This window comes from Elgaria multicarinata, chromosome 4 (assembly GCF_023053635.1).
Source record: "Elgaria multicarinata webbii isolate HBS135686 ecotype San Diego chromosome 4, rElgMul1.1.pri, whole genome shotgun sequence".
Taxonomy (NCBI): Eukaryota; Metazoa; Chordata; class Lepidosauria; order Squamata; family Anguidae; genus Elgaria; species Elgaria multicarinata.
The window spans coordinates 50,316,561-50,344,249 of NC_086174.1; the positions used below are offsets into that span (position 1 = coordinate 50,316,561).

Sequence of the window (27,689 nt, forward strand, 5' to 3'; positions counted from 1 at the left end):
CTATTGCAGCACCCTGAAAAAAATTATAACTACGCTCTGAGGCAGGTTAGCTTGAAAGAGAATGACTGGCCCAAGAGCTTCGACACTGACTGGGGATTTGAACCCAACACTCCAATCACTAACTGCACCACCATGTCACGTAAAATGCTTAAAGTAAATGCATGGGAAACCTGCTATTAAATATTTCATTTTCTAGTGATGTAGTTTTAGAAAGAATTAAACCTAAGAAAACCTTGCTCCTTGTCGATATTCTACCTGTGGCTAACATTAAGCATCTTTATTCAGCCTTAGAAACTCTGTCTTCTTCTTTTTTTGTATTTAACCTTGAAATTCTCAGAAGAAAACATATTGCACTGACTAGAGTTGATAGCTTGTTGTGTGCTTCTTTATGCCCTTTGAAAGTGGATAAGGTTCTCTAAACTTTTTTCATTCCATTTACATGTGATTTATGATACTTTTAAAATTACATGAGGCTCTTCATTTCTAAGATACTGTTTCTGTTTGAATCATTATTGGTAAATGACAGCTCTCTAAGATAAACATAGCATCCCTGTCCACATCTGTTGCTTGCTAATCTGTCTCCCTCTTCACGGTTCTGCCTGCTACACCAGCAAATGACAGAATGAAACTGTGCTGGATTGATATAGAGGCTTTTGAAGCAAGACAGCCCTCAAACTCAGTGTTCTCAATGTCAAATCTGCAGTGGTCCAGATTTCAGTCACCTTTACCGCTTCTTAGGCTATTCATTAATACCGACTCATGGCACAGGGAAGCTGTCTTTAGATATGCACATATTTGAAGTGTATAATTTAGAAATGCTCTGTGAATACAACTGTGGATTAAATCAAGTTGTTCAGTTTTACAAGAGGCACACACTAAATATACTACAAACTTTTGGGCATATGTAAAACACACCACACCAAGTGCATGGATTTATGGACAGAAATGTTATAAAGTACTCACAAACAACTTAAATGGCACTTACTGTAGAAACTTTAGCTGCTTACACAGGGGCACTAAGGAAATGGTAAGGACTAGTCCCTATGTTTAACATTGGTCTCCTTGTCCAGTAAGAGAAAACGTTTTCTATTATCACACAGTGTTTGCAAGAAGCTGCACAATATGTGCCTTATATAAAATGTTTCTAGCCCTCATGAATGTGAGCATGTTTGACACGAGGGGGAAATTAAAACACACACACACACACACACACGTTCACATGTCAAAGTTTTCCAAGCATGAAAGCATTTTTCTATATTTGTGGCCACAACAATATTAGAATGAAGATTATCCCAAATTAGAAGTGGGCAGATGTGTCCCTTGCAAATGAATAAACTAAAACATCTATAACAAAGACCTAAAATCAGACTAACTGAACAATCAAACATTACCTACCCAATACTTCGCTGCGTCAAATATTCTACAGGTACAAAGAGCGAAAATGTGGATACTAATATATCTTCTATTTTTCTCAAAATAAGAAAAAATGGTAAGAGGGATAACTGCTGGAAAACTGTGCATAATGCTTTCTTCTATCCTCTTTGTAAAAGTATGGCAAAATACAGGATATTAAATACCAAGAAAGGTGTCGGGAATACACTGGTGCCCGTGGGCACCATTTTGCCTACCTCTGATTTACAGGGTGTATTGGAAGCTGGAGTGTGTGTTAGTATATACAGAGAAGCCCGGTTTCTATAGCCAGGAAGGGCAACGATCCGCTAGTTCCAATTCTCATTCTCCAGAGAGGACAAGTAGGCTAAAATAAACATATAGAATAACCTGTCCCATGCTCACTAAGTCTCATCTCAATCCCCACTCCCCAGTCAGCTCTGACCTGATGATAATGTCCATAAGCATTATTTAAGTCTGGTACTGGAAGGGGCTGGGTGGGCCAGAGTCCGTACAGCCTGCTCTCACTTCTCACTCTAAACTGTGCAGGAAATCTCAATCTAAAAATCTACAGACAGGTCACCAGGGAGCTCTGCTCTTCTGGTTGTCCCAGAGCCAGTACCAGAGCCATAGTACTTCATGCAAGAATAAGGTGCCCACTCTAGACACCTACACCAAATTGGTGTGTTTATTCTTCCCACATTCTTTGAATGTGGGTTCAAAGGAGCGGTTTTGTGCTGTTTTATGCATCACTCCCTCTAAAACTTTGCTTTCCACATAATAATAATAATAATAAGAAGAAGAAGAAGAAGAAGAAGAAGAAGAAGACGACGAAGAAGAAGACGACGACGAAGAAGAAGACGAAGAAGAAGAAGAAGAAGAAGAAGAAGAAGAAGAAGAAGAAGAAGAAGAAGAAGAAGAAGACGAAGAAGTTACCCACCTCTCCCTCTGGATTGAGGCAGGGTATAACACAAATGTAAACACCATAAAATACATATAACTAATTAAAACATTTAAAACTAATACATTATTAAAAGCAGCACATTATTAAAAAGGCATCTTAAAATTCAACTGGGTAGGCCTGCTAAAAGAGATCAGTCTTTTAAGTTCACATGCATGCCTGTCTGCTGTTTCTTAGCAATGGGTCCCTGCTGTGGAACAATACTCTTGGATCCACCTACTGTTAGCTGTCCTGCCGCAATGGGCACCAGCTGCCATTGAGTACATAAAGAATTTGCTTTAAATTTGGAAACAGCTCTTGCTAAAAAGCAAGAATTTTATGGTTTCTCTGAAGCTTATTTTCGTGGTGATGAAAATACTGTTTCCTGGGAAAATGCTGAACTCATTAAACTTGCTGCTGATAGGATGAATTAGGAAATGTGCCTTTCAACTTCTGAGCTGTTTTGTAAAACTGTGTTTGGTCAAGATGGGATGAGTAAACTTCTTGTTTAAAAGTACACTAATCACTGGTCTGAAGTTGAATAGTCTTCTACACTCTCACATACAATTTTAATAAATAGTCTTGGCACTGACTCATATATTCTAAAACCAGGAGTTACACTGGTGGAAAACTGTTTATAATCTTCCTTTATAATGAAACATTTCCGATAAAGGCAGCCAGGCTTTATCAAGCTTTTACTATCAGGAGTGTTTATCAGTGTGTGTGTGTGTGTTTGTGTGTATTCTTCGGTAATGAGACCTAGTTAACCTGAAGGAATGGGAATGTGTCGTCCTTTTGTAGGATGCTGTATTGCATGTTTCATGTCAAGCTGTCTGTCTCAGCTAAGTGAAGGAAACCTAAAAGCCCTTTGGAATTTTGCTTAAATATTCAAAGGCTGTCCAAAATTAGATTTGAATTCATTCACTTAATGGCAGTTTTAATAGTTAAGGTCATCAACAATATTCATGGTCTTAAGTCCTTAATATTTAAATTAAAATCTGAGATGACATCATTACAGAGGTATGAATTAGCAAGCTGCTACCACTTGTTCCAATGTGACACAAAATCCAAGCATATATAAACTATCCAATTTACTTATATAAAACAGCATGATAATTCCTATCATTGGTATTTTCCCATCTAACTCTTAACATTTTTGCTGGAGGGAGTAGGGTGGAAAAGATTAGAACATGGCCTTAACTAATACAATAAAGAATAACTACAAATGGGGGTTTTCACCTCCATTTAACATGTTCAATTCCAATCCTGAAGCAAACATGTCCATAGAAATTTTATCCCACTGTAGAAAAGTAATCTTCTCCTATAAAAACAGCTTTTTGTTTTAAAAAAGAAGCTTGTCAGCACACTTACATTCAACAACTGCTGAAGATAATGAAAAAGTTGGGCCAAAGCCACCCATTACCTAACACAATTAATAAAAATATTTATGGTCTTGTTCCTACATAGCTATTTCCTCACTCGCTGCAGGACGAACAATATGCTTCATTTAATCTTTGATATTTATAGCAGTTTTGACAAAAAGCATATTAAAGTTGTCTCTTAGAACAGAAACATTGCTCTAAACCGGGGAGGGGAAATGTGTGGCCCTCCAGATGTTGCTAGACTGCAACTCCCATCAGCCTAGCTAGCACATTCAATGGTGAGGCCTGATGGGAATTGCAGTCCAACAACTGGAGGATCATATGTTTCCCATCCTGGTTTAAACTATACATTGGAAAGGGGCATCTCTAAACATAAGCATTCCTTCACTCTCTTTTAATGTTCCAGGATACTCCAAACTAAGAATAACCAAGCCTAATGGGCCATTAAATAGATAATATTGAGCACCTCTAAATTCTTTTTCCAAACCATTTAACATTCCAAGTATAGCTTAATTGGCTAAGGATGAAAATAAAAAACTCCTTTTTGTTACCACTAAAATGTGTGATGCATCCTCATAGAACAGCATGAACAGAGCACATGCAACCATAAATGGATATTATGCAGTATTACCTAGGCAGGCTTTTAATACATTTTAATCTTGCCTGACTCATTTTTAGGTGTATAATCTTAGCTTGTTTTAATGGACTCTGGCTTTTAATCGTAAGATTTTAAATTGCTGCAAATTGCCTTGGGGCCCTTTTATGTCTGAAGGTGGTATACAAATGTAATACATTTTGCAGACCCCTATTCTAGTTACCTAATTGAACACAGTTTTATTGCTTAGACAAGTAAAGTATTGGTTAGCTACCAATCCTGGATGTATTTATTTATTTATTGAATTTATATACCACCCCATAGCTGAAGCTCTCTGGGCAGTTTACAAAATCCTGGATGTATCTGTGTGGTATAGGCCTGCAAGGTCCCAGGCAATGCAAAGTAATAATGTATTGCTTAGGTGTGTCAGTGTCTAAGCTCTAAGATAGGTATTTCCAAGGAGCCTGAGTGTCAGCTGCTTTTCTAAATAAACATCTCCTTCACTTTGTTCCAATTTCTCATAGCCTACTCTGATCTCAGTACCTTTGTTTCCGATTATTTAGTATTTATTTTGTACAAATCACGTCTTCCCCCCAAAAAGGATTTCAGGTAGATAAAAATCAACCATACAATATGAACATAAAATCTAAACAATAGTATAATAAAATTGAAAGCTATAAAAACTATTTCTACCAGCTAAAAATATATGCTGAAATTTAAAATGCTTGGGCAAATTTTAAAAAAGGGTTTAACTTGGCACCAAAAGGATATAATGTTGATGCCAGGGGTATTTCTTGCAGGAGGGTATTCCAAAGTCAGGGTGCCACCACAGAGAAGGCCCTCTCTTTTGTACCCAATAAACATACTTCTCTTACAGACGGTATATGGTAAAGGGCCTCCCCTGATAAACTGAATGCACAGGGAGGTTGAAGAGGAGCTCCTTCAGATATCTAGGATCTAAGCCATTTAGTGCTTTAAAGAGCATCTTGAATTGTTTGCAGTCCCTAAGCTGTCTCTCCACAGAAAAGACCAGTATCCAATGTTACTCACAGATGTTCTATGTGCTGCGTACTGCTGTAGTATAAGAAGCTCCAGCTTCAGTAGGTACACATGTATACTATTCCCACCCCACAGGAAGTAGGGAAGGAAATACAGGAGGAAACACAGTTGCTGCCTGGCTCTTCTAAGTAGGAAGGAGTGAAAGGAACTACAGCTGCTGTCAGTTCCCCCATGAGCTAGGAATGGGGGAAAGAAGAGAGACCAATAATACAAAAGCACTCTGTGCTGCTACAGTGCAACATATCAACAAGGAAAAAACCCTCTCTCTGCCTCGTTATTAACCAGGCTTATTACTCTTTTCCCAAACTAAGAAATGTTATTGAAGGGTGGGTGGGAGGACTAGTAAGCCAAGTCCAATAGAAGAGAGGGAAGCTTCTCTTGGGAGCTCTGTAAAACCCTTGCTTCCTGTAGTCCAGAGACCCCCCCAAGTCTGAAAGGGCAGGCACGCCCAGCGGGATGGAGCTACTCAAATTGGGAACAGTATTCCAATTCTTTTTTCTTTGCAGATATGTAATGGCATATTTCCATTATTCACTAATGGAGACATTTTGAGATACACTTTTTGACCCTCTTGGAGAGTGAGCTGTCGGTTGACCTGACAAAACTATGCCGTCTTAGGAGCTATTATCAACCTTCAGTCTCTTTTATGGCTTGACAGAACATGATACTGTCAGTTATTTGGAAAAGCAGAGCCTGAAAAGGGGTTTCTATAGATGTCATATGATTAAAGCAGCAATCCAACTGTGTACCACAAAACAATGCTTTGGATGAGTCTTTACACAGACAGAAATTACAATAAAAACCTGAAAGCTGTTTAATAGAACGCTACACATTTTATCAACATTCCTGCAGCTATACTACACCATCAGCTTCATCTCAAAAACTTGTTTCGTGTGCAGTATTGTATTAAATAAAAATGGTACAGGTTCCCTTGCGATTTTCTATGACTCAAATGCCATAAGGCGTGAAATGCAGGAACACCACAACCCATGCTTACAAAAACTGCAAGCTTGGTGTCCACTCCCAACACCACAAAGCAGAAACATGTTCTATGCAGCTTATAGTAAACAAAATATCCAAAGAGCATCTTTTTGGAGTAGCTGCACCATCCTTAGGGAAATTCAATTAAAACATCTAATATCAGTCTTGTTATTGTAGAAGGGGCCAAATATTTAGTGTTTCAGAGAATATATTTCTTAACAAAGATCAAACTTTTGTTCAAAATGTTTCTAAAAAATTCAGTATTGTAGACTTTCCTCATCTCTGCTTCCTTAGTGCACCTTTCCAAATGTATGATATATGAATACAATCTATGCTGGAGGCTACAGTGTCAGTTCCAAATATTTCACGCTCTACTGCCTTTTGCTTTTTCTATTTAAGCAACAACCGGAGGCAAGTCTCTTATAAAATGTTTAATTAACACTCTATATTCTGTTGCTTCTGAAAGAAGAGATTGCCTGGAGAACTCTGTACAAGATAGGTAGGACATCATTTATCTAATAAAGGGGAAAAATCACTTCAGATGCTTTCATTCTTCACAGATAGTCTTTGTGACATTAGTGGTACTATAGCTCAATTTTAATACCAAACCATTGAGTAAAAAACTAGGTATGATAAACACATTTCTGCAACTGTAACAAAAGAATCCTATACTATTTGATAAGACAAGTTATCACTATATTCTTTTAAAACATTTCAACTAGACTCTGGTAAAGGAAAGCATACATGATACACTATAACACAAGGTTCTACAGTGACTGAAAAATGCATATAGTACTTAAGACATGCAGCTACGAGTTATTGGAACAATAACTTCTAATTCTGAAAATAGCCATCGAATTGTTGCTTGTGACACAAAAAATGGAACATGTTAGCTTTAAAGGACGTCATTGGAGTCTGACAACGGGTTGCATCCAACCATGACCATCAACAAGCAGCATGAAAGCTGCTGGTGGAATGGCTTTCTCCTCCCACCCTACAGCCTCCTCAGATGGGTGCCCTCCACAGATTTGGAAGGCATGGGGGAGGAGGGCTGCAGAGGGGGAAGGGAGCAAAGGGAAGAGCACTCATACAAGATTGGATTTAGGACAACGATGCTCACTTTAAGAGCCCTTTTGGGTCAGAAAGATGGTTAAGAAATTTGAAAATCTGTAATAATAAAAGAGAATGTCTGTGAAACCTAGATGCTACAATGGCTTCTTCCCCTGCAGCGATCACCCAAACCCAGTCAATGGGAAACTGCAACTGAAATACAAGTTTCTAATCTCCTCCTCACAGCTGGGCTGCAGGACAGGTAAAAGGGGAAGCACATGAGCCCAAGGTTCATGCACATAATGCTAAACTGTGGTTTAGCATTATGTCTGAACCCAGCTTGTAGGTCTCCCTGCCCCACCAGCTTCATCTAGGAAGGAGCCCGACTCAGTTCAATAGCTAGTGTTATGTTTTAGGTATGTAAACTATAACAGCTGCATTTTAGACCTTCCCAAAATTCCTACAATTGGTGAGAGAAAGCTGGGAACTCTCAGCAACGCAGGAGGATTCTAGCAGAAATATTTATTTATTTATTACATTTATTTATTTATTACATTTATTTATTTATTACATTTCTATACCGCCCAATAGCCGGAGCTCTCTGGGCGGTTCACAAATAACTAACCAAAATAACTAACCAAAGCAGGTTTGACCAAGGCGTTTCCATTCTTTTCCAATTTTAGAGGAACAGAGTCCCTAAGTTTACTTCATGGGGGGAGAATAAACTGGGCTAAGGCAAAAGGGAGCAGACCCAAGACACAAATAGGTTTCTCTTTTCATTTGTCCTATTTACCAACTGAGTAGTGCAACTGTAATATCTAGTCATTTCTGCACTTTTATTTTGTTGCCAAACAGCACCCGTCTTTATAGTTTACAATTTATTTTGCTTTCCAGAGATTTTTACTAGGTTTACATAATTTATTCTCAGTGTTTCTATTTTGCTTAATTAGTTCTGCGTCTGCCATTTCATGGGAAAGGAAAGGGGCATGAAAGTGCCTCCTTGCCAACTTCTGAAATGCATTCAGCAATTCCGCTGGTTTCAGAGGTTTAACCAGCCATTGCCCACACTTTCAAGCAACCAAAGTCTTGAAAACTTTTTTTGTTTTTGAAGCCAAGATTCTTAGGAAACTGATCTCCTCAGTCAGTATCACATTCCGTGTTCCCATGGAACTGAATCACAGCTCTGCCTATAGGCAGTTGTGTCATGATTTGTTTTTACCACAACTTTTAGTATTATCTTCACCTTTATCTAAGTCTCTCTTTGGAATAGGGACAAACTGACTCCTGTTCAGATTTCTTCTCTCCTTTCAACAACCTTCTGCAGTAAGACACACTTGGATCAGCTATGAATTATTGTAACGAGGCTATTGGCAAGTTATTTAAGGAGACATATTGGCAAAAGACGTGTAATCATTTGAGCTTTGATGAGTGGCTGTCCAGAAAGATTTAAGATGAGCAATCATAGTGTAAAAATAACTACTTTATTTATGCCTATTGTTTCTTGCTTCTTTTTCAAGAGAAAGTCAATTAAGATAGCTAGATAAAAGAAATTAGAGCCTTGTGCTAAGATGTTTAATCGTGGATCTAAGGGTCTGTATAGCAGCCTAAAAGTATACAGCTACTATATATTGTAATGCTGAATTCAAATAGTTTATCTTCCCGCTACACAGCAAGTAAACCAACAATTTGATGAAATCATCTTTTCTGAAATATATTTCAAGTCTTTGTAAATTATTTGTCCACATTTCTCTTCCAGGTTACAAGCTGAATTTAAAGAATTCTCTAAATATCCTCATATTAAATCAAATTTTGGAATGAAAAACCAGCGACTCCACATCAATTCATAGTGTCTTTTTAGGTCAAATAGAATGTGAAATGTCTCCAAAGTAGGCTTTAAAATATTCCAATATCCCCAAATAAATGCAAGATAAATATATTTTCATACCACTTAATGAAATCCTTTAAATTGGTTATATATGTTAATAGAATACTGCCTTAAGTTTGGCAATATCTTATTTCACACAAGTAAGTTGAATAGCTGCAACTCTTGAAATACATATTTATTTCAAGTCACAATATGTTTGCACCACTGGAGATATATTATTTCAGAATCTTTTACAAGGTAACAATGGGCCAGTCTGCCTGGCCACAAAGAGGTGGTTTGCTTCTTTTTTTATTAATTCCAGTTTGTTGTCTCATCCAAACCTGAAAAACTATGGTTAATCTTAACTACAGTTGGTTTGAAATAAGACAACTTCCAAGCCATGGGTTATAAAGCAGGGTTGTTAACAACAGTTAGATTAATCATAGTTTAGGTTTCAGATGAAATGCTGTTAATCAAAAACAGAACTGAAACCTTCCAGTCTCAAGGCCATTGTTGGAAGAGAAAGGTGTGCAAGTTAAATGCTTCCTGTGGACTGTTCCCATCACAATCAACAATGTTTAAACAATGACTTCTAATCAAGTGAAATTGTAGGACAAACAGCATGGTAAGATTGATCACTGAATGTCAAAATTCTACTGTAACTAAGCATGAACTCTACTTGAAAACAGTGACAAAACAAATGTTTGAATGGGGCTGCCCATATTAAAATGGAGGCATTCCCCAAAACATTTTCTTACCTATGTCTTTAATTTGAAATATAGCATAAAATGCCAGTATATTAAAAGATCCAAATTAGCTCCTACAGAATCAATACAGAGTGCTTTTGTCTACAACTCAAGTTCTCGGTGTGTGTGTGTTTTGGCTTTTTGGGGAAAGAATTAACTGGTGGTTGTTTACTACTTTTAGCTGCTAAATGCTGCTTTACTAGCTGTTTGCTTTGTAAATAAGTGATGTGCTTTGCTTTCACTGTTTCATTCAACAGTAGATGTAACCTCCAATCCTTTGAGTGCTATGAATTAAAATAAGGTCACAATGACAAAAATCCTTCACTAATCCGTATAATTATACATTACTGTATAATTATACATTACTATCACCATGAACTTTTAGCCATTTGGAAGGATGCATAGCGAACAGCCAAAGTGAACAGTATACCATGTCTTATTTGAGAAACTATAAGCTGGTGTTGAAGTTCACAGTCGTTGCATATAGGAAATATTAGATTATAGGCAGAATCCTATAATTCTGAATTATAGAATCCTATAATCCTATAGTAACATTGATGGTGCTATATAAATAAATAATAATAATAATCCAATGAGATTCTCTTATGCCCCTCCAATTCTGTTGTACAAGTGGATTATCTAGATCGATTTCAATCGGGTTTCAGGCCTGGTTTTGGAATGGAAACTGCCTTGGTCGCCCTGTGGGATGACCTCTGTCGGGAGAGAGACAGGGGGAGTGCGACCCTGTTGGTTCTCCTGGACCTCTCAGCGGCCTTCGATACCATCGACCATGGTATCCTTCTGGATAGGTTGTCTGAGCTGGGAGTTGGAGGTACTGCACTGCAGTGGTTCTGCTCCTACTTGGATGGCCGATTCCAGAAGGTGGTGCTGGGGGATTATTGCTCTGTGCCGTGGCTCCTAAGCCATGGGGTGCCGCAGGGCTCTATCTTATCCCCTATGCTGTTTAACATTTACATGAAGCCGCTGGGGGAGGTTATCCGGAGATGTGGTCTGAGGTGTCATCAATATGCGGATGATACCCAGCTCTACCTTTCCTTTTCATCAAACCCAGGTGAGGCAGTGACTGTTCTGAACCAGTGCCTGGGCACGGTAATGGACTGGATGAGGACTAACAAACTGAGACTCAATCCAGACAAGACGGAGGTACTGTTAGCGGGTGGTTCATCTGTCCGGCGAGGTGATGTTTGCCCTGTCCTGGACGGGGTTGCACTCTCCCTAAAGGATCGGGTCTGTAGTTTGGGGGTGCCATTGGATCCAGAACTGTCACTTGAGGCACAGGTGAACTCAGTGGCAAAGAGCACCTTTTATCAGCTTAGGTTGATATACCAACTACGCCCTTATCTGGACAGAGATAGCCTAGCTACAGTTATCCATGCTCTAATAACCTCTCGCTTGGATTACTGCAATGCGTTATACGTGGGGCTGCCTTTGAAAACGGTCCGGAAGCTTCAACTGGTGCAAAACAGGGCAGCAAGGTTATTAACAGGGACTGGCTGGCGAGATCACATCACGCCAGTCCTTTTCCAGCTTCATTGGCTGCCAGTCCAGGTCCGGGCCCAATTCAAAGTGCTGGTATTGACATTTAAAGCCCTAAACGGTTTGGGGCCAGGTTATCTGAAGGAACGCCTCCTCCCATATGTACCTACCTGGACCTTAAGATCATCTACAGGGGCCCTTCTCCGTGAGCCCCTGCCAAAGGAAGTGAGGCAGGTGGCTACTAGGAGGAGGGCTTTCTCCGCTGTGGCACCCCAGTTGTGGAACGAGCTCCCCAGAGAGGTCCGCCTGGCGCCTACACTGTACTGCTTTCGTCGCCAGCTGAAGACCTTTTTATTCACTCAGTATTTTAACACTTAATTTTAACTTAAATTTAAATTTTACTGTTTTAACTATGTATTTTAATCTTATATCAACTTTGCTGTGTGGTTTTATCCTGGTTGCGCTTTTTATACTGTATTTCGTAATTGTGTTTTAACCTGTTGGGTGTTTTACTGTGGTTTTAATTTTTGTGAACCGCCCAGAGAGCTTCAGCTATTGGGCGGTATAAAAATGTAATAAATAAATAAATAAATAAATAAATAAAATACAAGTGGCCCTCACCACTTGCGCAATAGTGATTTAGTGATTTTGAGGCACCCCGAAAGAAGAAACACTTATTTCTGGTTGGAGGTAGGTTGGTGGAATTCACATAAGGGTGCTCTGCCGGCTTCCTTCCAGAAATGAGCATTTCTGCTCATTTCAGGGCTTCCTCTAAGAAGCGCTAAACCTCCCTTGTGTAAGTGGTGCGTCCCACTTGTGCAACGGAATTGTTGAGAACCACCACTTTCGGGTGGAAGAGAAGTATAAGCAGGAATATAAGCCCCTGTTGGATTCTGCCCTATAAGAGAGTATTTAAGAATGGAAAACATTCAAACAATTCTGAATCACGATATTCACAGACAAGAGAGGGAGGTGGAAGTGGAATAGAGTCACTTAGGAATAATAGTCACTTAAGAAGGTGGGGAAGGCTATAGCTCAGTGACAGAGCAACCGCTTTGCATACAGAAGACCCAGGTCCAATCTCTGGCTTCTCCAGGTAGAGGTAGGAAATAATTCTGCCTGAAACTCTGAGGACCTGCTGCCAGTCAGTGCTGACAATTCTGGACTAGATGGACCAATGGTCTGACTCCGTAAGGCAATTTCCTATATTCTTAAGAATCAACAATAAAGAAAAAATGGACTGAAAATAAAGCCATTTAGATCTAGCAATTCAAGTTTCCTATTAGCACCCTGAGACTTAGGGACATACGAAGCCTTATATTGAGTCAGACCAATGGATTAGCTATCCCAGTATTGTCAACACTGACTGGTAGCAGCTCTGTCCTACGCGGAGATGCCAGGGATTGAACCTAGGACTTTCTACATGAAAAACATGTGTTCTAACACTGAACTACACCCTCTTGCACACCTACTTATAGAATGTGATGCCAAGTGATCAATTATGAGGTAAGGATATTTACCTAAATTATTTTCAAATTAAAAAGTGAAATATTATTTCTAACACATAAATCCACATATTGACTATTTTAGTAATATTTTACCTGCATTTAAATCCTATGTAAAAAATAATAATTAAGGGTTGCATTATTCAAAAACCAGTCACATACAGATCAAAATCTGGACTAAGTTTCAAATTAAATCTCAGAATCTATCTTATCTGTTATAAACAGAAGTAAGATACAGGATACAATTAAAGCCATGTAAACAGTAAAGCATGTCTTAATTTCATCTTCCCAAGTCACTTTCAAACATGAAAATGTCACATTAAGAGACTTCATGCCAAACTAAATAAATATTAAGCATTTCAGTAATACATCAAATATGCTGCTTTACATCAGAGAAGACCATACTGTTTAGTACTGTAGATTTAGGGTATATTTCCATTTTAATACAGACTTCATTACCTATAAGGTTTGAAACAGTAACATTTCTTATTCTGCATGCACCTTTTTGAGGCTTTACTTGCCTCTAAAATGATCATTTAAAACAACAACAACAACACTATTTACATGGGAAGAGCCCCTTGAATAAAAATGTTAACAGAAAGAATACATCCGCAGATAAAAGGCAGCTATGCAACACACAAACACTGTATGCAAGCAAAAAACAATTCTCTTCCGATTGCGTCCTCTACATATCTGTTAATGGATAATGAATACCTTTCAGTGACAGCCACCTAAGGTAACTATAATCACTCGGGTTTTATCTGAACAAGTGTTGCACACACCAGCCTGCATAAACACATATTAATAATTCATGCACCGAAGGATTTCAGATCATTCCTTTCCATTACAATAGTTCAGGAGCATTTCTTTTGTAAACTGTATTATCTTGACGACATTCACACTGACCTGTATTCTTTAGCTGGAGAACAGAAGGGGGATGAATGGATATTAAACAGGCAATTCCATTCTGAAAAAATAGCCTACGAAAACCAGAATGAAAAGGGATCCAAAACAAAAATACCCAGCAACCCTATTTCGGCTCAAATGCCTTAATGTCACTACTTGTTACACTGCACTGTATTAGAAACCCCCAAACAGTTAACTCTGTTTTATTCTACACAGCACACTTTTCACAGTTGTTACTGGATTAAAATGTGCCTGGCCTGACAATGAAACAGCAAAACCATCATACATTGTTATGCAACTCACTGTCTGCAAGGGTGACTTGTAGCTTGTTCTTTATTCAGCAAGTGCCAACTGCATGTTTAATCAATGTCACCACTCACTACAGTATGCATCTGAAGCCACTGTCATTCCACTCTTCAGATTTGACTGGCTGCTTAGTTATGCAATGCTCCGAAGAATGCCTTGGAATTATTTCTCAGATGCTTTGAATGCAGGTGTGTAACACTCCTAACCCTAGAGCAAACAAACAAACTTTGCTCCTTCTGAACAAAAACCTAGATGGGCTGGTCTAATATCATCTGCTGCATTTGGATTTACAACTCAGCAACATGAGAGAAACATCTTCAGAGAGTTAACAAGATCGGGAGCATGTTAATCGGCCATGCCAGTGGAATGTCTTGGGGAACAGCTACATATATAGGACAAGAAGTGGGAGATTAAATTTTAACGGAAGCCTCAATGGTATTTTCACTGTTTGCACATCCTATGGAAGAATCCAAGATTTAAAAAGGGAACAAATATACAACCTGGATATGCAGAGCAGGGGTCTCTTGCCTAACACCACATCGTTTCAGTGGACAACTGAAATCAGGCCTGCTTTTCTTGGAAGATTTTGTAACATTATTGCATCCAAAGCTTAATTTATCAAGGAATTGTTCATGCATGCATACAATTTCTGCTCTGAGTGAAAATAACAGCCCTCCATGAAGATAAGGCTGTTTCTCCACTGCAGTGAGGAGTAAGCAGCATGTCTGATGAGATTTTATTCCTGATGCAATGTAGGGTAAGAGAGGCTTTTAAAAATCTTTATGTAAAAAATTAGATTATAAATTTCTATTGCTACCAGCACTTTACATTTAAATGTAATGGTAAAAAAAATCCATGAGACTTCAGTAGATTGAAGACAACTGTAACATACAATGCCTTTCTGAATATTAAATGTGTAAACCAGCACAACTGTTAAGCATTAAATTCTCATTAGACAGACAACAGAATTTTTTGACAGCAATGTTTAAATACGACAGAAATCTCAGCTTAAGTAATTGCTTACATATCAAAACACATTAAGATTATAAACAGAACCTTGCAGCAAAAGCTGTCTTCAGTCTGTTTCAATACCACAAAAAACAATTTACTGAATGGCTATTACACATAAGACATACACATAGTATAACATGCACATAACACCATAGTACATTCTATCATCACACTACATGAAAAAATCTGTATGGTTTACTGGGTTTTTTTTTTCCTTTCAGGATTGCATGCATTTTGTAATGTTTAATTTCTTATACAAATGTAAAAGCATAAAGCCTACTAAAACTAGTCGACTGTTCTACATGTAAGATTAAACTACATGTATTACTATTGCTCTATGATGAAAATTTGCACTTCAATATCGCATCATAAAACTATGTAAACACCTGGATATTTTTCATACAGTTATTGGGCTATCAGGTAAAGACGCAATTTATATCAACTTTGTTTTAATGCAGAAAATACAGCTATATTAAAGCAGAATAGATTCAGGTTCTGAAAACAGTTCTAAAATTATTATTTTTAAAACCCACAAATTTAAATTAGAGTGGAATAAACCATAAAAATGAAGTGTTATACTATAAGAGTACACACACACGTGGGTGTGATGAGATAGAAGAGGGACCCCCCCCCCTTTCACACAAAGGTAGTAATTTTTTCTCCTCCTTTCTAGCCAGCAGTCAGAACACTGGTGAAGATCTTTGCAGAAAAAATGAGGAGCTCTGCCATCACAACACTAGAAGATGTAAAAAGGCAAGAAGAGAGTGAGGAAAAAGAGGAGTCTGTTTTAGCTCTGTTGGGAATAATTGGAACAGTGCTTAATCTATTTGTAATTGTTTTCGTGTACATCTACACAACTCTTTGATGGATTTCTAGCAACTCTGAACAGCACATAGTGCTAAAAGACCAGCAGTGGCAAGTAGGATTGGTGAATGCCACCCAACAGGAAACAGACCCTCAAAATATCGAACACATTCCAGAGAGAAGTGCCTGTTAGTGGCATAGCACCTGTGACTGTAAAATGCATCTTTGAACCCACTTAAGTATTCAGTTATGTAAATGAAGACAGATAAATGTCCAACTTCTCACTGATGACTGTAAAGCTCAAACACTGGAAATGCATATGGTGTTCTTCTGCCAATAAATATGCAAGACATTAATATAAGCAGGTTGAAAAACAAAAGATAATGGTGCCATAAATCCTTCCTATGTTTTATTTACTTGATCCCTATTATGCTTTTGGATTTGTGACTATGTACCTCTGTGTAGGTGACAACCTAAGTTGGAAAGGAGTCTTGTTAAACCATGAGTATGTGCTAAAATTTACACAAATGTATACAAAGTGTAGAAACAAGAGCACTGTTAAGTACTGTATTATGAGTAAATAAAATTTTAATTGACTGCCTTTCACAACACTTTTAATTTTCATACCGCTGACAGTTGTGTCAGATATTGGTTTTAGGTATCAATTTTCATCCATGCCTGTAAAATATATACGATATCAAAGATACAATCTCTGTACTACAAAAATGCAGTTTCCACCCGTTGTAATAGTTTTAATACATTTTTTGTAAGTCATTCTCTCAATGGTGATTTCCATAAAAACAAGAGGATTATTTATAACTTGAAGTGAACAAAATATTTGGAATCAGCAATCAAAAGCATTCAACTAAATTCAAGAAAAATAGATTAAGACTCAGCCACATGTGAAAAACCAAACCATAGACTTCTAAACTGTTTTGGTGTTATTTCTGCACCAAGTTGTATACTGTCCATCTCCTGGATTCTGCAGGCATATTTCACATACCAGCTTAAAATTCCATCTAATTAAATTATTCTCTGAAGACTATTCTACAGATCTAAAGGATAAACATCTATGATATTGTCACTTAGGTTGCAATCCAATGCATCTTTGGGAATAAGCCACACTGAAACCAATGGGACTTACTACTGGGTAAACATATATACAAGTGTGCCGTTAGACAACTATTATTTCTAATAGTGTGGGTATCTACATACAACTCCCATTTCCCTCCAAACAAACTTGCCATGCTTTCCTTTGCCTATAGCTTTTTGAACAAAGATTTCTAACACAGAAACTAGAGCTCTATGCTTCTGTTTCAATCTACTATAAACGAAAACATTAACATTTGAAAGTTTGAAAAATTCTACTTAAATGGGAAGTATAACAAGGCAGTTATCCTCTGCTGCTATTTACTCTTCTTGTATGTAAGACTCATTACTAAGACATGAGATAGGTCCCTTAATAGATTTGGAACCGGGGCCCAGAGGTAGTAGGATGAACCAGACCTCCCAGATTCAAGCCCAATTCTGTAACCAGCAGAAGCAGTGATTACTTAATCTAAAACATCTTTAGCACCAACATCTAAACAAATGTTTGGGAAACTAGCCAAGTGCCCGGAGATATAAAAAAGAGATTAGGGGAATGTAGGAGCTTTATTTCTCTGGCATGTAAGAGAAGCCCATATTTGGCATTACGAAGAAAAAGCCTATGAACGAAGGCATGAAACCAGTAAGAAGGCTAGTTTTTTTCATAATCATTTGTCAGGTATGCTTTAAGGTAATCATTTGTCAGGTATGCTTTAAGGTAGGTTCCTGCAATGAGCAGGGGGTTGGACTCGATGGCCTTGTAGGCCCCTTCCAACTCTACTATTCTATGATTCTATGTTTATCTAATTGTATTGTTTTGTATAATTGTTTCTTTCATAACTTTTTTGTGGTATAATTCTTTTATAACTGATTCTTTTCTTGGGAGAGTTCCAGCCTTAAAGGGGGCCTAAAAATAATTTTAAACAAAAATAAAAAGACCGTAGTAGAAGCTCAACATGAAGAAATAAGAATGGAATATTGCTAATCAGACTGAGGTAAATGAAAAGACAGAAACTAGGGAAATATAGGAAAGCTATAATTTAAAAGTGAAAAAACGAGCACATAGTACTTATGCAAGGCAAGGAAATGACAGTATTTGTAAAATGGTAAGGGAGGAAGGAAACATTTAATTTTATTATGAGTACTTTAGGGAGCATCCTATGGCCCCTAGACGGAGTCTGGGGGCCAGAGAATATTTCAGATTCCTTGATCCAAATTTGGAGACAGCACTCTGACTTCGGACTCTGGAATCTAAGCCCCTTTCCCCCTCCTCCTCACAGCTGGTGTGGAGAGAACCATGCTCACTGCCTCTCCAAGGTTGCAAAGACGGCCTTGTAGAGGGGGTAAAGGAGTAGGACAGGGTGAGAACTGGAGAGGCTAGTTTATGCCATATCCTGAGGTCTCTCCAGCCTCTTTCTCTCCCTCTATGACGCCTCAGTTAGAGAGGCGAAAAGCCTGTCTTGCTGAAATGCAGGGCGGTATGTGTGGTGGAGGCATTGTATACTCGTAAACATCTATGTCTGGAGGCTTATGTGCGCCAAGGGCGGATCACATCACATTTTGAGATGTGAAACAAAAAAATTGATGAAAACACTGATAAGGCTCAATGGAACTCCTCTTCAGACAAATAAGTAAAAGTGTTCTAAATAAATCATTTCACCTAATTTGCTTATTGACCAACTGAAGATTTTAACTTTCCTATTGAACTGTTTCAAGATTCCAGTGTTCGAATCAATTATAATTAATTAAAGGTCCTCAAGAGGAGTGGGGTGAGAGGTTGCCACTATGGAGGTGACCCTGGATGCAGTGACTGACTACTTACCATACTTCCAACAGAGCATCTCATAATGACCTCAAGATTTGGCATTGCACACATAGGAGGTGTACTTTCATGTCTCCTGGGCCTAGACTATTTAGAGCTCACTGAATTGAGTAAAAGAGAAACTAATTGGTATCTACTTTTGATTAGATTTAAATTGTGAATGAGATACTATATTCTGAGGGACAGTTGTTAAAGAATTGTATTTATAATTTATAATTTATTTTAAATGAGATAAGACAAAAACAGATCTTTCCTTCAATTACCTTTGAGCCTAAACTCCAGTATTATGAAGTGTCATTCCTTACTGTACTAAAGTCACATTTTTTCCTAAGAAATCAAAGCATACGCGTGAACTGCAAAGCAGAAGTGGCAATTTTCTTTTACGAAAAATGGTGTTAAATTCAGGTGTCTTCATCACTCAATTCTATTTTTCACAATTTTCACTGCAATTTCAATTTAAGTATTGATCACATTAATCACCTCTATGAAGCCATATGAACTACATATGATGCATGTTTCCTCTCTCCTTTTTTAAAATTAACTAGGAAAACAGCAACCAACTTTCGAGGTACACAAAAGTACTGAAAATGCGACCATTATACTTCGTCAAGATGAGATTTTTCTGTTGAAAGAGGAACTTCACATAAATGGAATATATATACTGTACATGGAAAAGTCACTATCAAAGGGCTTAACATTAGGAGCTATTCAAAATACATGAAGTGGAACATGTTTTAGTACAATTATAATTTAATAGATTAATCAATGTAATAAATTGATTAAGCCTGGCATATGACTTAACTAGGTAGGCACTACTGCAGCATTGATGCCATCTACAGATCAAAAATATCAATTAGTCTTCAATGAAAAGCATCTGCATTACTTGTTTTGAACTGTATGTGGAAAATGTCTGCAGTATTGGTTTTAAGAGCTAACCAGCACTGGTACTTGGATTTTGCCTAGTCAGTTTTCATTTTTGATCTAATTTTACTGATCTGATAATCTAACAGAGACTTACAGTATGCTTGCAAATGCTGTGTAGTGGGTTTGTAATTGATTAAATTTACACAAATGCAAATCATTTGTTAACGAGTATTAATACATTTGTATTTTAATTTGTATTAACATCTACATGTCATATTTTACACAAATGTATTAATACTCGTTAACAAATGATTTGCATTTGTGTAAATTTAATCAATTAACTGATAAATCGGTTACAATCCAGAAGCTTAATTGACTAAAAACAGCTTCTTGAAGTTGGCAACTATAAAAGTGCTACAATACCAGAAATCCAAAGCAGGATGTTTTGCTTTGCTTCTGTATGAGATAGGCCTTGTTCAGAAGACACCTTAAACCATGGTGGTTAAGGTCTTAACCAACATGGTTCAAGGTGTCTTCTGAATAGGGCCATACTTTCACACTGGCTTGGTTGAGGGGGAAAAGGATGGGGTAGCTGCAAACCAGGGTGGTGATTGATATATCTTGGACTCAGTCTTGCACTGTTCTCTTCTTTATTCTCTTGCGTTGGCTAAGCGCTGCCATGATTAGATCTTGCCTTTTGGTCACCAAACCGTTTGGATATTAGGATGCCATAAACATTTGTCACCTGTTTTTCTAGCCAGCCCTATCTGCTTCTATACTCTTACTGCAGACAAATGGAACCTTGAGAGTCACTGTGATGCAGTGGTTAGTGTGCTGGACTTGGACTACTGAGACCTAGCCACCACTGACCTCTATGCTGTGGCCCTCATGCTGCCGCTGGTGGGCCTGCCTTGCCTAGATTATTTGTTAGGTGAAGGCAAGGATGGCGACCGTGGCAGCTATGAGGACAGGCATCCCCAGACCCGGACCCTGTATTAGAGAGACAGGGTGTTGAGTGATCTGACGCCTTCATGCTTTTGGTCTAGCAGCAGCCTTGCCTGATGTGTTGAGGGCAGTGAGGAAGGCACCAGCCTACCATTTCTCTGGTGACTTCAGCAGGGCTGCCCAACCCAGGTAGAGCAGCATAGCTTCGCTGCTAGGACTACAGCCTCTTCTGAGGCTCACCTGGCCTGGGTATGGTGAAGTAGCCAGCCTCTAGTGCTTCTTTAGTATGCCGCTCTTTAGAAGCCTGCACAGTCTGGTTAGGGTAGGGCAATACAGTCTCAAGCTGTCCCTGCATTTATTTAAGAGGCCCTTCTATCCCAGGTAGATCTTTTTTCTTTTCTTTTCTTTTTTTTACATTTTTATACTGCCCAATAGCTGAAGCTCTCTGGGTGGTTCACAAAAATTAAAACCATAATGAAACAACCAACAGGTTAAAAGCACAATTACAAAATACAGTATAAAAAGCACAACCAGGATAAAACCACGCAGCAAAATTGATATAAGATTAAAATACAGAGTTAAAACAGTAAAATTTAAATTTAAGTTAAAATTAAGTGTTAAAATACTGAGAGAATAAAAAGGTCTTCAGCTGGCGACGAAAGGAGTACAGTGTAGGCGCCAGGCGGACCTCTCTGGGGAGCTCATTCCACAACCGGGGTGCCACAGCGGAGAAAGCCCTCCTTCTAGTAGCCACCTGCCTCACTTCCTTTGGCAGGGGCTCACGGAGAAGGGCCCCTGTAGATGATCTTAAGGTCCGGGCAGGTACATATGGGAGAAGGCATTCCTTCAAATAACCTGGCCCCAAACCGTTTAGGGCTTTAAATGTCAATACCAGCACTTTGAATCGGGCCTGGACCTGGACTGGCAGCCAATGAAGTTGTAAAAGGACTGGCCAGCCAGTCCCTGTTAGTAAATGGGCTGCCCTGTTTTGTACCAGCTGAAGCTTCCGGACCGTTTTCAAAGGCAGCCCCACGTATAACGCATTGCTGTAATCCAAACGAGAGGTTATCAGAGCATGGATAACTGTAGCTAGGCTATCTCTGTCCAGATAAGGGCGTAGTTGGTATATGAGCCTAAGCTGATAAAAGGTGCTCTTTGCCACTGAGTTCACTTGTGCCTCAAGTGACAGTTCTGGATCCAAGAGCACCCCCAAACTACGGACCCAATCCTTTAGCGAGAGTGAAACCCCGTGCAGAACAGGGCAAACATCACCTCGCCGGACAGATGAACCATCCGCTAACAGTACTTCCGTCTTGTCTGGATTGAGTCTCAGTTTGTTAGCCCTCATCCATTGCTCCTCCACATAGACTGGAGGGCATAGTTCCTACAACAGGGAGTTAGAATTTTATAAAGAGGTTTTTGCAAATGTAAAACTGGTAACAGGATAAAATGGTGCTATTCAACAGTATTTATCAACACTAATAAGCACAAAGTCTGCTTAACACTGTTTGTAAACTGCTCATCAAAACACCAACACAAGAGAATTCATTGACTGGTAATTATTTTTTTTACTCTCCTGGAGTCTTTAGGTATATGAAGATACAAGGCAGCATTGCCAAGGGTGCAAAAGTAATCCTGACACTTCTTACACCTTACACTTTGCTGAAATGTCTGAATATAATTCTTACTCCTTACTGAAAGGCAAGATGCACGAGTTATTCTCACATTGTGGAGAGAAGACAAAGAGATATACACAAGTTCAGCAAAAAGCTCAAGGCAATTGTACTTCATATTCATCATTAATACCCACATATCCAAATGACCAAGTCATGCACTGTGATTCAGTCAAAGTATTCAGCAGAAATAGCAGGTCAAACTAAATCACCTAATTGTACTATATAGAGGACATCATAAGAAGAACCCAGCTGGGTCAGTCCAAAGGCTACCGAGTCTAGCATGTGGTTTCCCACAGTGGCTAATGAGATGCCTATAGGAAGCCCACAGTCAGGACATCAGGGCAATAACCTGCTCCCACTGTTACTCCCCAATGCCACAGATATTCAAATGGTGTTTCAAGTACCATACTTCAGCTAGGCTACACTAATAATTCTACCATCATTTTTTGTTGTGTGTGTGTGTGTTTGTTTTTAAGAGAACAAGAAAGAAGAGAGGAGTACAAATGAGAAATAGGAAGAATAATAAAAGAAAGAAGGAGACAAACATATATAGTAAAAGTATATCTTTTTTCTACATTCCTGTGTGTACAGGAAAAAAACAACATGCAGCTGGTAAACTGACACTGGAATCAACAATTTCATAGTGCAAACTTGTAAAAGCACCGTCTTTGTAATTTTTTTTAAATGAAAAAACACAATATTAGGCTATTGTGACACATTGGATCACTTTTGTTATTTAAAATGAACCCAACTTCAGCATGCCTTCAACTGCCATGCAGGTTCTAACCTCCCATCACTGACTCAGACTTCTGTGAACTTACTTGCTACTGATACTGAATTCCCTTGCAACCTAAAAGCCCTCCCTCATCCCTATTAATCATGATAATCAGCAAGTCCATACACATGAAGTTCAATTCCTATTGGCACGTGCATATTCACACCAATAGGAGGAGCAACTATATATTTTGGTAGCAGATCTAGCCAACACTGAAATGACAGGCATAACATGGTGAAAGACCCTCACCCTGCAACAGTTCTGGGTGCTACTGCTATAGATATGTAGTTTTGGTGGACATTTTCATACTTATCTCTGCTTGATCTTATATTTATAGTATACACAATTTATACATTTATGCATACAGTTCTTTTATATAAGAACAAATGCTCAAGAAATAGAAAATATGCATTGTCAACTTCAAAAACCCTGCAACTCAATCATACTTCTGTTGGCTTCCAGGCCAATGATGATCTGCTACAAACTACTTATTTTTCATATGTTTTACATTGAAACTTCAAAAGCTACATTTGAATTTGATATTCTTTGAAGCACCTTTTGGAAAACTTGCAATTCATAAACTGGACTGAAGTCTGGAACATGCCATTTTAAAAAACAAGTAGCACACTACCTGAATCATTGCGGAGATAAGATGACATTGCTGGAATAAGACATGATTGACTAAGTAGCTCTAAGAGAACTGACGGAAGGGCATTGCTGTTTTGTCCTCTACTTTCATGGCTGGTCTGGACATCTCCATTTGATGTGCTGCCGGCAGGATTTATGTAGCTAGCCAAAACCTGAAAAATTTAAAAACACCAAGAGTCAAAATTAGATTAATAATTATAGAACTACGTCATATAGAATTTGAGCTAAAAGATAATAATTAGGCTCTTACTACATGGAGGGCTGGTTCAGACGACACTCTGGGCTTTGTGTTTAGCTTAACCATGGTTAACGCTAAACATGCAGAATGCTTGCAGACAACACTTTTAACCTCTTTGTGGTTAAGTTTTCCTTAAACACACGCTAACCACAAAGTGGTTAGTGGAGCACCTGATTCCTCCAACTGATCCACCCTGTATCCCAGCAGTCCTAGTGCTAGAAGCCCTGACAGTTACGGCCATCATTTTAGAGCAGGCACCAATGAAATCAGCAATTATATGCATGCATCGCCCCATTTAGTGAGCGTTTCCTTTGCTTTCTGCGTTGCCATGCCTGCTATACCTCTACAGTCATCACAGGGGAGGCAGAAGCCTTCCAGGACGGCTGTGCTAGCTGCATCATCAGGAAGTGCCGCTACAGTAATTAGAACCTGAGGGGTGTAATGGCGCTTCAACGGGGTAGGAGAAATGGATACTTTGTATGGGGAAATTGCAAACGAGGATTTAAAATGCTCTACTGTAAGCACGCTCTGCTAAAAAGAGCAAAAATCGCTCCCAAAAAACTAATGCGAAACATGAAATGGCATCTGCAGTGAGCGTATCAATCAGCAGTCCAGAGCAACCATAGAGCCCACTGGCCAGAGTGGACCCACCTAGTTAGGCAACTCTGTACTGGAAGCTCTATGCCTTAACCCCTTAACCACAGACACGTGTCAGGTGACATTTTTAGCCATGGTTTGTGCCGCTAACCACACTGCATAACGTGGTTAGTGAGCCTAACCACAATGTGGTTAACGGGGCAGATGGTTAGGGAAAACGTGTGTCAGACAACACAGTAAATCATGGTTAAGCATTCCGTTAACCGTTTTGTGGTTAAGCAGCATGGTTTAGTGTGTCATCTGAACGGGGCCAGAGTATGTGAGGTATCTGATAAAGAAAATAACAAAAAACACACACAAAAAAACCACCATGTTTCCATTTCTATACACGCAGACAAAAGATTTAAATTTAAAACAAAATTTTCAAGTAGTCGTCTTCATTTCCAAAATGATTGATTCTTAAACTTTAAGAATCAATCATTAAACGATCTTTTGGAAATGAAGACGACTACTTAAAATTTTGTTTTAAATTTAAATCTTTTGCCTGCGTGTATAGAAATGGAAACGTGTTTTTTAAAATTATTTTCTTTATCAAATACCTCACATACTCCGGCCCTGTTCAGACGACACACTACCATAGTTGATTTTCTTTCATCAACAGGAAAGCTATGGAGAAATGGTTAGCCATCTCCCTCAAAGCAATTTAAGATATTTTATGAAACGCCCAGTGAAGAGACTGAAAATGAAGAGCAGCTGATTTCTCAAAAGTTGGAAATTTAATCCTCCTGCCCCATAGGCCCATGTACTGCATCAAACTATTTTTCAAACTTCCAAGTTTTAAAAATGGCTCATCATACACCACAGAGAGCTTCTGTCTGAGAAGAAGAAGAATGATACTCTGTTGCAAGGCCAGAGAGATCTCTGAATTCCAGCTAGGTGTTTTAAACATACAAGTGGGAAAATGCACTGAAGAAATACATAAATACCCAATACACTTAAACTCAAACATAAGTTACACGTAATGATATAATTTTGTCAATCTGTACAACTATTGTGCTGTTGTTCCCCAGTACCTGCAAGAGGCAAGTAACATGCTCTTCTTCCAGTCTTTGTTTAGTTAAAGCTTGTTCAACATCCCATCCAGAAGCAGTAGAACCAGTTCCAAATCCAGTGCCTTTGGCCCAGTAAAGCTGCTGTTCTTCTGTTGATGCACTGTTATGTGTGCTTGACGCCTGTGGCTAGTAAAAAGAAAATAAATCACCTACTGTTCGGGATTGTTTAGATGCCACATTCAGGAAGACCTAGAAAAACATCCTATTAAATACGTTCGTTATTCTGCTTCTTGGATCATGGATGTTAAGCAGTGAACCAAGTGTTGCAAGAGCTACTCTAGGTGATCATGGCAAGTGACTTTCATCCTCACTACCCTGAGTGTAGGATGAGACTTACCTGTGTTAACAAGATAAGCACTGTGCGTAATAGAAGTGTAACATTTCAATATCAGAGATCTGTTTGACTCTACTATTAGTTTAATATTAAATTGTTAAAAATGATTGCCAACATGGGCAAAAATAGGATCTCCTTTCTTATTCAGGTCAAGCTCTGCTTAGCATAAACAAGGATGCAAGCTTGAGTAGAGAGTTCTTCATCACTGACAATTGTTTCTATGGCTGCAATATGTAGATTTGCACACATTTACTTTGCAGGAAGCCTTCCACATCTAATTTTCTGAATAAGAAATTGAATTTATTCTTAAAGTATTGTGATTCTTAAAGAAATTGATGTTTCCTATATTTTAACTGGAGGGGGGGGGAGGAGAAGGCATGCAGGTAGAGAGAAAAACAAAAGCTGAAGGATGCAAAATTCTTCCCTAAAACTATCCAGGTGCCTGAAGGGACTACAGTGATGAAGAAAACATGAAGGTTCTATCCAGTGTCACACAAGTAGACATCTGCTCACAAAACAGGAACTCCCCTTCTTTTCATCTCCTACTCCACCCCTCCAATGTTTAAGATAGTCAGAACCCTCCGAAGCAGATTTTGGGGGCATGTTGCGGGGAGGGGGGATCCATTCTACCAACTGTGATTGATTGACTAGCAGATGGACAGAGTTGGATTTCACCCCGTATTTTTAAACACTGAAAGCAGAGGTGCTTGGGTTTCTGACAAAGTAGATTACACAATTGAAATACCATTGTTATTCTTCAAGACACAATACTAAAAAGGCCATCTGGTTTCTAGAACTCAGGATGCAATATTAAAGCCCTGGCCTTTGATGTGGAGAACATTTTCGGTCTAGAGTGGCTGACATCTTGTGAAAACCCGATCATAGTCTGCTTAGTTATGAGTCTTTAGCATGTTTCTGACAGACTCTCCAAACCACAGTCTGAAGGATAGGGTGCCTGATGTCTGAACCGTACCGCTATGTATTCATAGGCCATCAAAGTCTGGATGTTGCATTGGAACAAACTTCTTTGGACTTATTGCAGGTTTTTTAGGAGCACAGCCAAAGCTGGCATCTGGTCAACAAGTTCCAGGCCACTGAGCTTGCTACAAAACACACAGTACCTAAACAAGCTTCACCTACAAAAACTGCAGCCACACAGATTTCTTTCTCTCTCTCGACTGGACAAAGAATCTTCATTAGAGAGATTTAAGGAATTTGGGATAGACAATTCAGGACATGGTCAATGACTCAGACATTGTAGATAGTGGCAAGGGATACGACGAGAGCTGCGATAAGGTTCAAAGAACCTGCTGAGAATGCTTCCTGTTGACAGCTTCATTTGGTAAAATAATCCTCTAGTGGGAACACTACAGTGGGAAGTGATTGCTGTATCATCTTTTCTATGCTGTGTGACTCTTCTGGGCCATTAAACAAAACAAGTGTTATTTTAAATAATGGGCAATGCTTTGAAGTCCATAGAGGTAACCTTACATGACTTAGTACATTAGAAAACGGAGATGCTTATGTTTCAGTGAAGACCTATGAGAGTTAAATCCA

The 27,689-nt window shown here is 38.8% G+C and overlaps 1 protein-coding gene across 4 annotated transcripts in view; it reads right to left on the reverse strand.

The window, feature by feature from the left end:
• BIRC6 (baculoviral IAP repeat containing 6) overlaps nucleotides 1–27,689 on the reverse strand; it is a 169,003-nt gene that overhangs the window by 40,406 nt on the left and 100,908 nt on the right. For all 4 annotated transcript variants that reach the window (XM_063124258.1, XM_063124259.1, XM_063124260.1 and 1 more), the window contains 2 exons: nucleotides 25,760–25,924; nucleotides 23,835–24,003 (listed from right to left, as the gene is read on the reverse strand). In XM_063124258.1, coding sequence (XP_062980328.1) covers nucleotides 23,835–24,003; nucleotides 25,760–25,924 — 334 coding nt within the window. The remainder of the gene's footprint in view (nucleotides 1–23,834; nucleotides 24,004–25,759; nucleotides 25,925–27,689) is intronic.